Source organism: Rana temporaria, chromosome 9, assembly GCF_905171775.1.
Source record: "Rana temporaria chromosome 9, aRanTem1.1, whole genome shotgun sequence".
Lineage (NCBI taxonomy): Eukaryota > Metazoa > Chordata > Amphibia > Anura > Ranidae > Rana > Rana temporaria.
This window is the reverse complement of record NC_053497.1, coordinates 143,104,750-143,117,239: the sequence shown is the minus strand read 5'-3', so window position 1 is coordinate 143,117,239 and position 12,490 is coordinate 143,104,750. Positions and strand designations below refer to the sequence as shown.

The 12,490-nt window shown below is 48.9% G+C and overlaps 2 protein-coding genes across 2 annotated transcripts in view; one reads left to right on the top strand and one right to left on the bottom strand.

Moving 5' to 3' along the window:
• Positions 1-6,735, bottom strand: part of CRAT (carnitine O-acetyltransferase) — a 65,227-nt gene extending 58,492 nt beyond the window's left edge. Inside the window, exon 1 of the mRNA XM_040324685.1 lies at positions 6,713-6,735. Within this exon, the coding sequence (XP_040180619.1) occupies positions 6,713-6,718 (6 nt within the window). The 5' untranslated portion in view covers positions 6,719-6,735. The remainder of the gene's footprint in view (positions 1-6,712) is intronic.
• The window catches only part of PTPA (protein phosphatase 2 phosphatase activator), a 169,575-nt gene that overhangs the window by 1,111 nt on the left and 155,974 nt on the right, over positions 1-12,490 (top strand). The window lies entirely within an intron of this gene.

The following is a 12,490-nucleotide window of genomic DNA, read 5'->3' as shown; positions in this document are numbered from 1 at the left end:
GCAGACGGACAGACGGTCCGTCTGCATCCAATCCCCCATAGGGGAGAGCGGAGCAGAGACAGGGCGGTCTCTGCACTGTGTGCGGGGACCGCCCTATCCGCCGACAGCTCAGCGGGGATCCCAGCTGAGCTTTGGCAGACACACGGAGCGGACCCAGAAACGGTCCGCTCCGTGTGAAAGAGCCCTTAGGCACCAAGTGAGTTTATTTAGCACCTTAATCAGCCAGAGAACCTGTGTAATTAATATGTTTTAGGTTTTAAAGGGATGAGGTGGCAACCCTACGCGTGTGCCCAGGGTAGGGTTGCCACCTCATCAATTTAAACATGAACACCTATGAATTACACAGGTCCTGAGGCTAATTTAATGCAGATAAGGCACCACGTGAGTTTATTTACCGCCATAATCGGTGTAATGAATGTGTGTTCAGGTTTACCGGGATGAGGTGGCAACCCTAGCCCAGGGTCAGCCTTCCTGCCCAGAACTGGGTGCAGGTAATAGTGCAGTTTGTATGCGGCCGTTGCTGCGTCTGAGGTGTTGCGTCTGAACGCAGCAAACTATCCACCCCCTTTCACCAGTGAGAATATGACCTCACAGTCTGGGCTCGTCCTCACCACGATGTGAACGTGCCCAGCCCTATCTTGTGAAAAACATTGCAATGCTTGCTTTTTTTCACCCTTTCTCAAACTTCTGTGAGCTGCAACATGTTTGGGAATGTTCTAGTTCAGATCAGCTGAGAAAAAATGTGACTTTTATTTTTTTACACACATTACTGTGTGAACTGAAACCAGAGAACATCAAGCCAATGGCCTTGTCCTTGTGGTGGGAATGCTTTGGACTTCCATTTAGGCATCATTCTCATTAGGGGTGAGCTCTGGCGTGTTTGCACACTTCACGTGCAGAGCCTGCCAGGAAGTCTGCACTGAGCTGCGCTAATCACAGGCAGTGAGACGTTTCCTAATCTCTGCAGCCGAGCATCGTAAATGTCTCTCTGCCTGTGATTAGCGCAGCGCCGGGCTGACTTCCTGGTGGGCTCTGCACGTGGAGTGTGCGAACACGCCCAAGCTCATTCCTAATTCACATTAGTGCGTCTCCAAAGTTGCACGATTCTCTGGACTGAAGTTGCATCAAAGTAGTGCTGGCGCCATTTCTAAGTCGCACCAATTTGAAAAGGTGGCGTTTAAAAAAAAAAAAAGGGCTACGACTGGATGTCCACATCGCATTACAAGTCGCACAAGTATGAATGGAGGCTAAAGGATCGGTAATTCTGACAAGAAATCTGTGGATTTTTTCCGAAGGAATTCCGACTCAAACATGTGTTGCATACACCACATGGTCACACCAAATTCCACCTGTCAAGAACGCAGTGACATACAACACTACAACGAGCCGAAAAAAATGAAGTTCAATGCTTCTGAGCATGCGTCAAATTGATTCAGAACATGCATGTTTTTTTTTGCGCGTTGGAATTGCATACAGACGATCGGAATTTCCGACAAGAACTTTTCCAGTCTGAAAAATTGAGAACCAGCTCTCAATCTTTTCTTGGAGGAAATTCCAACAGAAAAATTCAGATGGAGCATACACACGGTCTTTTCCGACCAAAAGCTCACATCAGACTTTTCCTGTCGGAATTTCCGATCGTGTGTACGCGGCATTAGACTGCATTCACACTGACTTGCAATAAATTGCAGAGACAATGAATACATTTCCATTCGTTTTATACACGTTTAAACACGCGGTGTGTTAAAATGTGCTGCATTTTGCAGGATTTCCTGTGAGATCCCATTTTATGGGTCACAAAATAAATCACAAAGCAAACCTTTTTTCTTTACTTGCCCTGCATTTTACACACATTGATCCGTGTTATGTTAGCATGCATACATGTTGTTGCATACAACGCAGTGTTGACCTGTGCAGAAATACAGATCAACGCACTGCTCCCTATGGCTACATTCACACCTGAGCGACGTGGTAGTGCCATGGTTTTTGCGCTTTTTTAGTGCGACATGTAGCCCCTGTACCTTTTTTTTTTTTTTTTGAGTGAACTTTAGTGTGTTTTATGCATTGCAAAACGCACTTTTTTTTTATGTTTAGTGAGTCGTTGAGACTGAATGGCTTCCAAACACATTGCGTGTTTGCTGTGTTTTTACTACATTTCAGAAACTGGCGCAGAAATGTATGTTTAGCTGTTTATGAGGCCTTAAAAGGGTTGTAAAGGTTCAGTTTTTTTTTTTTTTAAAACAAACATGTCATACTTACCTCTGCTGTGCAGTGGCCCCAATCCTCCTCTTGTGGGGTTCCTCTGCGGTGCTCCTGGCTCCTCCTCTTTTCAAGTGCCCCGTCGGAGAAGCGCTCCCGTGTCTTGCTTCTGCGTCTATTTGATAGCAGTGCAGCTATTGGCTCCCGCTGCTGTCAATCAAATAATCTAGCCAATCAGGATACGAGATACTGTCCGGAGCTGGTGTGCTTGTTCCCTTTGTGGGAAACACCGGGCTCAGGCAAGTATAACGGGGGCACGGGGAGGGATGCTGAGTGATGCCACGTACACACGATCCGAATATTGTACGAAAAATGTCATCTGAGAAAGAATCGTCCGATAATCGGATCGTTGGTACAGGGCTGGACCAGCCAATCATTTAAGTTCATCCGATTATTATTTTATCGCACATGCACGTACAATTTTAGTTTGGTCAGTACAGTTGTCGTCTGAAAATACAACACAAATACATTACAACACATGACATCACTTCCGATTTTTTTTTTTTTTTCTGTCGTACGAGAATTTTCGTGACTTTAGTAACCTATTCAATTTCTACTTGCGACTATTAAACGAAAAAAGTCGGACGATCTGTCGTCCGATTTTCGGATCGTGTGTACGTGGCATGACAGAAAGTTTTTCACCTTAATGCATTAAGATGAAAAACCTTGAGTCTCGGTTCACACTATTGCCGCATTCGTTGCACAGCAGGGGTCTGGTGCGTGCTGGTTCACTGTTTCAGGTCCGATTTCAGCCTGAATTTTGGGCGGAATTTGGACCTGAAACGCACCAAAAAGGCACACGTTTTTCCTGCACACTGCACCAGACCCGCTGCAGAGATATGTGAACCGGCTCCATAGAGAGCCAGTCACATTCTCCTGCTATGCAAATTGGATGCGGATAAACGAGCATTCAATTCGCATAGGTGTGAACCGAGCCTGAGAGTTTATAACCCCTTTAAGGGTTAGTTCATATTTAAGAAAATAGCCTGTGCAGATAAGGGGCGTCTGTAGAGAAATAACAAACTGTGCAGCTCTGACCAAAGTTGAACGCCCTTGTTATGCACTTGCCCGACAGCCACATTCATATATACTGCGGTATGTCGGCCGCTCTGCGCCAGATGAAGTACGTGTATGTGATCCAGGTCTTCAGGTAGGGGTTGCGTGGGCCTCCCACCCCGGCTGTGCTGCTGTTAACTGCAGCACATCCGGGACCCGCTGATTGGCGGAGCTAATGACAGGAGAGAACCCTGTGTTGGTAAACAACACAGAGCTCTCTACTGACAGCAGCGATGTGCTGTTTTTTTTTCGCTCAGCGTAAAAATGGCACATTGCTTAGTGAAAACATCACACATTACATTTGTTAGGCACACAGTTAACCCATTGATTGCCCCTAGATGTTAACCCCTTCACAGCCAGTGTCATTAGTACAGTGACAGTGTATATTATTAGTACTGATTACTGCATTAGTGTCCCTCGAGATGCTAGTGTCAGATTGCCCGCTGCACTATTACAGTCCCTTTATAAGTCACTGATCACCGCCATTCGTTTTGTAAAAAGTATATATACCATAATTAGTAGATGCTATAACTTTCTTTAAACCAATTAATATACACTTATTGTTGTTTTACCAAAAAATAACATCAGTGTGAACCGGGGCTTAAACAGCGCTGCAGAAAACACACCTGGGTGGCCAATGTGTAGGTGAACGGCTGTGATCTGAGCTGTCTTTTGATGACTAGGACAGCTCCATCACATCCAGATAGTCTTCACCAGCACACCTTCTTCATGTGTAAGGCCCCCTTCACACTGGAGCAGGAGGTGCGGTGGCGGTAAAGCGCCGCTAATTTCGCAGCACTATTCGGCCACTAGCGGGGCAGTTTTACACCCGCTATCGGCTGAGAAAGGGTTAAAACCGCAGAGGCACATTGTTGTTGGTATAGCTGCGCTGTCCAATTGATTTCAGTGGACGGGAGTGGTATACACACCGCTCCTTCACCGCTCCAAAGATGTGGCTAGCAGGACTTTTTTTCCCTTCCTGTTAGCGCACCGCTCCAGTGTGAAGCCCTCAGGCTTTCACACTGGAGAAACAACAGCAGCTATTTAGGGTCAGTTTGCAGGCGCTGTTTTTAGCGCAATAGTACACCTGCAAACTGCTTCAGTGTAAAAGGGGTCTAAGAAAACAAACTTAATGGAATAACATGGTAATCATCATTTTATTTGACTTTTAGCCTAGGTTCACAATACTGCGAATTTGATCAATTTTTTTTTTTAGTCCTGTGTAAGGTGCGAATTTACCTTTTGCGTTTTGAGGTAGACAGGTGTGAATTTACCGCAAATTTCAGGAGGCTGACAGTTAACAATTTGCAGAAATGTGAACTGTGTGCTGCGAGTTTACTGTAAGTTCAATTGAATCCTATAAAGATAAAATTTGCACTGCACCTCCGGAATTTGCATTGCACCTGCAGTCAACACGCACAGGACCCCCACCCCTTTTTTTTTTCTCACACCAAATTTGCAGTGCATAGATGTGAACCCAAGCCATGGAATACTATGCTTTTTACATGACCTGCAAATACGTGTGTTCCTGAACGCATCAAACACGCCGTAAATTGGCATCAGTGTGAACCCAGGCTTAGGGTCAAGTCATTTCATCATTGGGAACCCAGACAACAACAGAAGCAAGATTAGTTATTGGGACATGTGCTATACTCATGCTTGTTCTGGGCTAGCAGCTTGCGATTTATAGGAGAAAGCGGATACTACATGCAGGATGTCAGAGTGATTACTTCATACTAAGTCTGCATTTTTCACTCCATTCACAAAATGTACAGTCTCTTGTTCAGTGATCAACTATTTTACCCCAGAGAAGCCCTAAGAATAGTTTTTAGGTCTCGGAAGTCCTGCTATAAAAAAATTGGGAGTCATTGGGAAAATGCCACTCCCCCATGCTGCTGGCTCTGCCAAGGGGCACTGGACCCAGAACTATGGAAGCACCATCAGATGGGGAGTCCATCATACATAGCTCAAAGAACTCGTAGTTACATCTGGAGGAACACTATGGTTCCATGGAGCCCTGGTTGAGAGTGATTGCCTTAGGCTCCATGTACACAAGACGCTTTTACAACTGCTCCTAAATGATTAAACTTAACAGATAGTAACCCACGTTTAAATGTCCGTTTTGCCACGTTTAATCGTGTTTAGCGTCTGAAACGTTGAAATCTTCTGCGTCTGAACCCATTTTTTTGCTTTCAAAGAAACGCTGTAAAACGCAACTGCCTAAAAATTGCAATAAACGAGACTGTGTACATGGTCACATAGGGTAACATTGAATGAGTTCAGGGGCAGTTGAAAAAAGCATCCAACTGCCTCTGAACGTATGTTTAGCAGCGTCCCGTGTCATGGGGCCTTAGGCTGGCCATAACTTATACAATTTTCTTGTACAATTTTCCTTTAGGTTTAGCAAAAGCATATAATATGAGGTCAAACCTAAACACTTTCAACTTTTATCCAGTCGGGCAGGCACTTGCACTACATAGGTAAATCTAATGCCGTGTACACACGATCGGAAATTCCAACAAGAAAAGTTCGATGTGAGCTTTTGGTCGGAAATTCTGACCGTGTGTAGGCTCTATCTGACTTTTTCTGTCGGAGTTTCCGACGGCAAAAATTTGATAGCTGGTTCTCAATTTTTCCCGACAAGAAAAGTTCTTGTTGGAAATTCCGATCGTCTGTATGCAATTCCGATGTGCAAAAAAAACACTCATGCTCTGGATCAATTTGTATAATCTACATTATACACCTACAAGACACGTTCAACAGCCATGGTGAAGGCAAAGGAAAACTGCGACCGCGCAGGGTTGGATAAGCATCAGTATCCCAAGGGGATCAGTTGAACAGACACAACATAAACAAACAGTGCCAAATTAACGAGCACCAAACAGGGAACTCGCGTTTTTATCCCAACCGGGGGAAGTGCTATTGCTCAGTGGGCAATGTAAGGTCGAGCAGCCATGAAGGTATAGACAGTATATGTATCATTGAGGATCGTCTGCGGACGGTCTCGCCACTCTCAGGTGGGTCTAGCAGCCGCCCACAGAAGACGTAGGGATTCTAGGGGCCACGGACGGGGCAGGGGGGGCACAAAGGCCTCCATCAAACCACCCCCCGCCTCCACCCGAACACCAGAGGCACCAAGTGCGGGGAACAGGGTCCTCACACGAGACCATCGGTGTCCCAATAGAACCAAGGGACAGCCTCACGAACCCTGAGGCTCTTTACAGCTATTTCAGTTCTCGACCTTTTGTTTAGTCTTCCGGTCGGTATTGCAGTTGCAAATATAACAGATAGACATACATTTGTGGGTATAGGAGAAAGAATGGGGACAGAGTTTTGGTATGGAGAAGAGGGAAAGAGGGAAGGAGGTGAGAAACAGACATTGAAAGTTCAGGTGTACCTGCATTCTTGTCGGGAGCTGCATACTACTCCACGCCGAGCCCGTCACGTCAGAGTCTAATTTTCTTGTGTGTAGCCGACTATAGGCAAACGGGAGGCATCTGATAATTCTAGTAAAGCGACATCCAGGCTGGACGGGACAAAGGTAGGGTCAGAACTGTAATCCGACCAGGGAGCCCATATGCTGTTGAACCGGTCTCTAGTGTCTCGACATGTCACTATCCAGTCCTCGGTTTCCCTGACTGCATTCACCCCCACGATCCACTCCTCCCGAGTGGGGATTCTGGATTTTTTCCAGTGGATTGGAAGTAGGCGCCTCGCCGCGTTAAGCAGGTGTGGCAGCACACTTTTCTTGTAGTGTTGGAGGGGGATCGAGGGGATATGCAGCAGGAAATGCTTCGGGGACAAAGGAACCTCCACTCCGGTCACTACCTTAATTTTTTCACACACGTCTTCCCAGAAAGGTTTGATTAGGGGGCAGTCTCACCATATGTGTACCAATGTACCTCTAAGTTTGCAACCTCGCCAGCACATCGGTGACGTGGAGGGGTAAATTTGGGCCATGTCCGCCGGGACCCTATACCAACGGGATAAGATTTTAAAGTTTGTTTCCTGTGTTCTCGAGTCGATAGAGGACGAGTGGGTCAGTTGTGCGTCCGTGAACTCTGTCCCTAGGTCAGATTTCCACCGTCGGACATAGGCAGGTTTAGTTTGCGGCGAAGCAGAGTTAAGAAGTTGGTACAGTTCTGACACCATGTGGGGAGTGGGGGTGTCGTCGGTGAACAAGCGCTCAAACGGGATGAGGGGTCTCTAATCTTATGACCGTGAGTCTCGAAGAAGTGGTGTATTTGTCTATATTTCCAAAAGTTCATGCGGGAGCCCTGACGGCCTACTGGGAGAGCCTCATAGCTCAGGAGTCTACCGTCCTTCATGAGTTTCCCACAGCTGGCGTTCCCATCATCAACCCATGACTCAAAGAAGGCCATTTGCTCGCTTGGGGGAAATCATTGGATGCCGCCCAAGGGAGCCAGCGGGGACACAGGGGGGGCCAAGTTTAACTCCGCATTGGTCTTATCCCAAACAGACAGTGTATGGGAGGTCGTGTCGGACAGTCCCCTATGCTCCCGTGACAACCACGGTGCATAAGACAAGTTCCTACCCGCCAGGCTCTTCTCCATGGGTACCCAGAGTTTTAAATGGGTATGGAAACGCCAGTTGAGGATCCTCTGCAGAGCTATTGCTCGGTAGTATTGTCTAACATCCGGGGACCCCCAGTCCTCCCGCCCGCTTCGGGCGTCGCAGTATCCTAAGCGCCACTCTAGATTTGCGTGCTTTCCAGATGAAAGCGGACATCATGCTGGAGATACGGTCGAAGAATAGTTTGGGTAAGGGGATTGGGAGCTTTTGCAAGTAGAAAAGTATGCCTGGCAGGACAGTCATTTTTATAATATTCACCCGATCTAACCATGTGAAGGCCGAGCGAGTCCACCGCAGTAGGTCGTTTTTAACCGTGGTCATCAATGGGGCATAGTTTGCAGCATAAAAGGTATTAAACCTGTCAGTGAGCTGTATTCCCAAATACCGTAGGGACGTCGCGGTCCAGGTAAAGGGGAAGAAGGCCCGGAGGTCGGCGGCCAAATGGGTGGGGAGGTTATGGGGAGAATTTCTGACTTCGTTAAGTTAATTTTGAAATTGGACAAAGTCCCAAAGAGCTTCAATTCCTTCATCAGGTTGGGTAGTGATATCAGCGGGTTCGATAAGTGGAAAAGGACATCGTCGGCGTATGCCAAGAGCTTGTGTTCCGTATTCCTAGGAGAGAGGGCGCCATTCACCTTGACTTGAGCACAAGGTGTGGAATATAGGGCCAGGATCGTCGCCATTATTCGCGGGCCTTGACCGATCGATCGCAGAACCTCCGTCATGTACGGCCAGTCCACGTGATCGAAGGCCTTTTCGGCGTCTGAAAGGATAATGTAAGATGGGGGGTTTGGGCAGGTACGAGCCCAGTGGATAAGCTGGACCGCCCTAAGGGAGTTATCTCTGCCTTCTCTACCCACTATGAAGCCTGTCTGGTCAGGGTGCACAATCCCAGGTAGGAGGTGTTTAAGCCTATTCGCTAAAATTTCGCCAGAAGTTTTATGTCCAAGTTGAGAAGGGAGATGGGGCGATAGCTCTGGGGGACGGTGGGGTCCTTGCCCTCCTTAGGGATCACAGTGATGTGAGCCAGCAGGGCTTCCAAAGGGAAGTTTTTACCCCCTGCCAAATAATTAAAGTATTTGCACATGGGAGCCGCCAAGTGGGAAAAGAAGGTCTTATAGTACGCCTTAGTAAGCCCATCAGGGCCAGGGCTCTTCCCATTAGGCAAGACCTCCACCGTGGCCCCAAGCTCAGTGGCAGTGATCGGGAGCTCTAGCGCCGCGGACTGGTCATCTGTAAGAGGGGGTAGGCCAGCTGAATTAAGGTATTCCCAGATCGCCTGCTGTCTGGCGTCCTGTACACTAGGGGAGAGGTCTGAACTCAAGTTATAGAGATCAGCGTAGTAGTCCCGAAACCCCGAGGCTATCTTAGAGCAGTGCACCATCATTTCTCCCAAGGGGGAGCGCAGTTTCTGAACATGGGACAGGGCATGTTGTTTCCTAATTGCACGCGCAAGCATCCGTCCGCATTTGTTCCCGTGTTCATAGAATCTGTGGGCCATATAGCGGAATTGTTTACTAGTTTGGCGATCTAATAAGCGCAGGAACAGTTCTCGCAACTCTGTCAGCTCCCTCAGGAGTCCCGTTCGCCTTATGTTTTAACTCAGCCTTCCCCAGGGCTGTGTGTACCCTGAGAAAGTCGGCCCTGCGCTCCCGTTTAAGTCTTGCGCCCTGGGATATCAGCTCCCCACGGACTACTGCTTTGTGGGCCTCCCATATCAGGCCTTCCTCCATTCTGTCAACCGAGTTTTCAGCAAAGTAGTGGGACAGTGTGTCCGACACTCCCCTCACTGCTCCCAAATCGTCCAATAAGTTGTAATTTAACCTCCACGTCTAGGCCTTACGTAGGCCCGACGGCAGGTCTAGAGCAATCGTGACCGGGGCGTGGTCTGAAATAGAGATGTTGCCAATGGTTGCGGTCTGGAGTCGGTCTAGTGTTTTAAGATCAACATATATGTGATCTATGCAGGTATAAACATTGTGTACTTTGAAATAATAGCTAAAGTCGCGGTCCGTGGGGTGCAGTGATCGCCAGCAATCAGTGAGGAGGTGAGACTGTAAAGTTTTACGAAAATGTTTGAGAAAAGCATAAGAATGTGGGGATTTCGCATGGGAAGTATCGAGTAGGGGATCAGGGCTGACATTGAAGTCTCCTCCTAAAATCAGGAGGCCCTCTCTAAAGTCTGCCAGTCGGTCTAGGGTGGAGTCAATAAAAGTGAGTTGGTCTGTGTTTGGGGCATTAATCGTCGCGAATGTATACATCTGGCCAGCGATACTACCCTTGAGAAACACATACCTACCCCGGGGTCTATGTCATTACCCAAGGGCTGGAAGGGACAGGCTTTGTGTATTGCGATAGCTGTACCCCTAGACTTAGAGGACTTAGGGGAATTGCTGAGGAAACACTGGTTAAAGAGGTGAGTGGGCAGCCTAGGGAGGGACTGGGGCGTAAAATGGGTCTCTTGGAGGAAGAGCACCTGTGTTTTCAACCGCTTTAGTTCCCACCACAATTTACTACGTTTGTGGGGGGAGCAAAGCCCCCTGACATTATATGTGCTTACCTGGAGCGTGGCCATAGGGAGGTTGGGGATGGACGAATCCTGCTGATTGGTGACGTGCTCGGCGTGGGAGATCGGACAACAGGGCACACCTGGGAGAAGCAAAGGGAGGAGAGCAAGGACAGAGTTAAGAGAAGAAAATAGGGAGAGAGGGGGCGGGAAACACACAAGGTAAGTAGAAAATAAACATCAGGTAAAACAGTATGGCCAAAGCCACTACATTCAAAATCACATCTAAAGGCCACGCCCAGGGCCCCACCCCCTATATGGGGGGGGTCTCGAGCCCCCGACTGTGATCCCGGCAGGGATCGTCACCCCAAGACGGGTGGCCTATTGGGGGTACGTGAACCAACATGGGGAAAAGACGGGAAGACTCCCAGCCCCGCCCACCCCACCTAACACGGTGCGATGGGAAGGGGAGAGCAGGGGGGGGTTGCCAACCAGGGGAACCAGCTTGAGGCTTAAGGGGTAGTAAGGTTAGTGTTTGTGGCCTAGGCCAGGGCAGCGGGAAGAGTCGCACCCCACAATATCCTTTAGGAAAGCACACAAGGCAAATCAGGATGGTTGGGCAGAAGTGGGGGACAGAGCACATATGGCCCTAGTGCAATATAAATAGAAAAGTCCATATCCCCACAATCAGGGAAGCAGCACAGTGAACAGCATCAGCGTAGAGCAACAGTGCTGACAGTCAATTAGAGAGCCGGGTCTGCAGGAGGGTCAGTGGGACGGCGTCCGCGGTCTCTCCTACAGTTCCTGCGTGGGGCTGATTGCCACGGCTGAGATTGCGGCAATCTTGGTGCAAACGGGTCAGGCGAGCCCCTCCAGTCAGGGAAGTCCACCGGGTCCAGGTCCAGGGAGGCCAGGAAATTCGGGAGGTCATCCTTAATGCGGAGCGTCACAGTCTTGCCTTCTTTAGTGACTTGAAGGTAGAAGGGAAATCCTCAGCGGTATGTCAGGCATGCATCCTGAATAGCCGTCAGGAGAGGGCGGAGTGCTCTGCGCTGCAAAGGGGGGGGGGGCCTGGCAATGTCCTGGTAGAAGGCCAGGTGCGCGCCATCAAAATCAAAAAAGGGTCTTCCACGCATTTTCTGCATTATGCGATCTTTAAGAGTGTACTTATGAAGTTTACAAATGATGTCTCTGGGATTGTTCACATCTTGGGAGGGGGTCTTCAGGGCCCTATGTGCCCGGTCTATCTCAATGGTGGCTGTTGCTGGCAGTCCCAATATTTCCTTAAAGACGTCTTCCAGGGTAGGAATAATGTCCCTTGCACCAGTAGCTTCTGGCAGGCCACGGACCCTTATGTTGGCCCTACGGCAGCGGTTCTCCATGTCATCAAGCTGACAGAGCAAGGCCTCTATCTGATGGTCCTGTGTAGTACACTTGTCCTGGAGCATGGAAATGACCGGGAGGGATTCCTCAAACCTCTGCTCCAGGGACTCCAACCCCCCCCCCCCCCTCCCCCAGATGCGTGGTATCAGCTTTGAGCTGTGCAATGTCATACTTCAGGGCCTTCTCTACCCTGTCTGCAAAACGTTCCAGGTCAGCCTTAGTGGGGAGGGACCAGATATGGCGCCTAATGTCCATGTCCTCTAAGGCCTCGTACAGACGACAGGACAGTCCGCTGAAAACGGTCCGCCGTACCGTTTTCAGCGGACATGTCCGGCCGGAGATTTTTGTATGATGGTTGTACACACTGTCATACAGAAATCTGCGCGGACAGACAGCGCGGTGACGTGTCCACGCCGTCGCCATGACGATGACGTGCACGACGCTGGAAGGTCAATGCTTCCACGCATGCGTCGAAGTGATTCGACGCATGCGAGGGATGGCGGCCGGTCGGACATGTACGGTGAGTCTGTACAGACGACCGAACATGTCCGACGGACAGGATTCCAGCGGACATGTTTCTTAGCATGCTAAGAAACATTTGTCCGCTGCAAAACGGTCGGCTGGACAAATGTCCGCTGGAAACCTGTCCGGTCGGCCGTACACACAACCAAACATGTCTGCTGAAACTGGTCC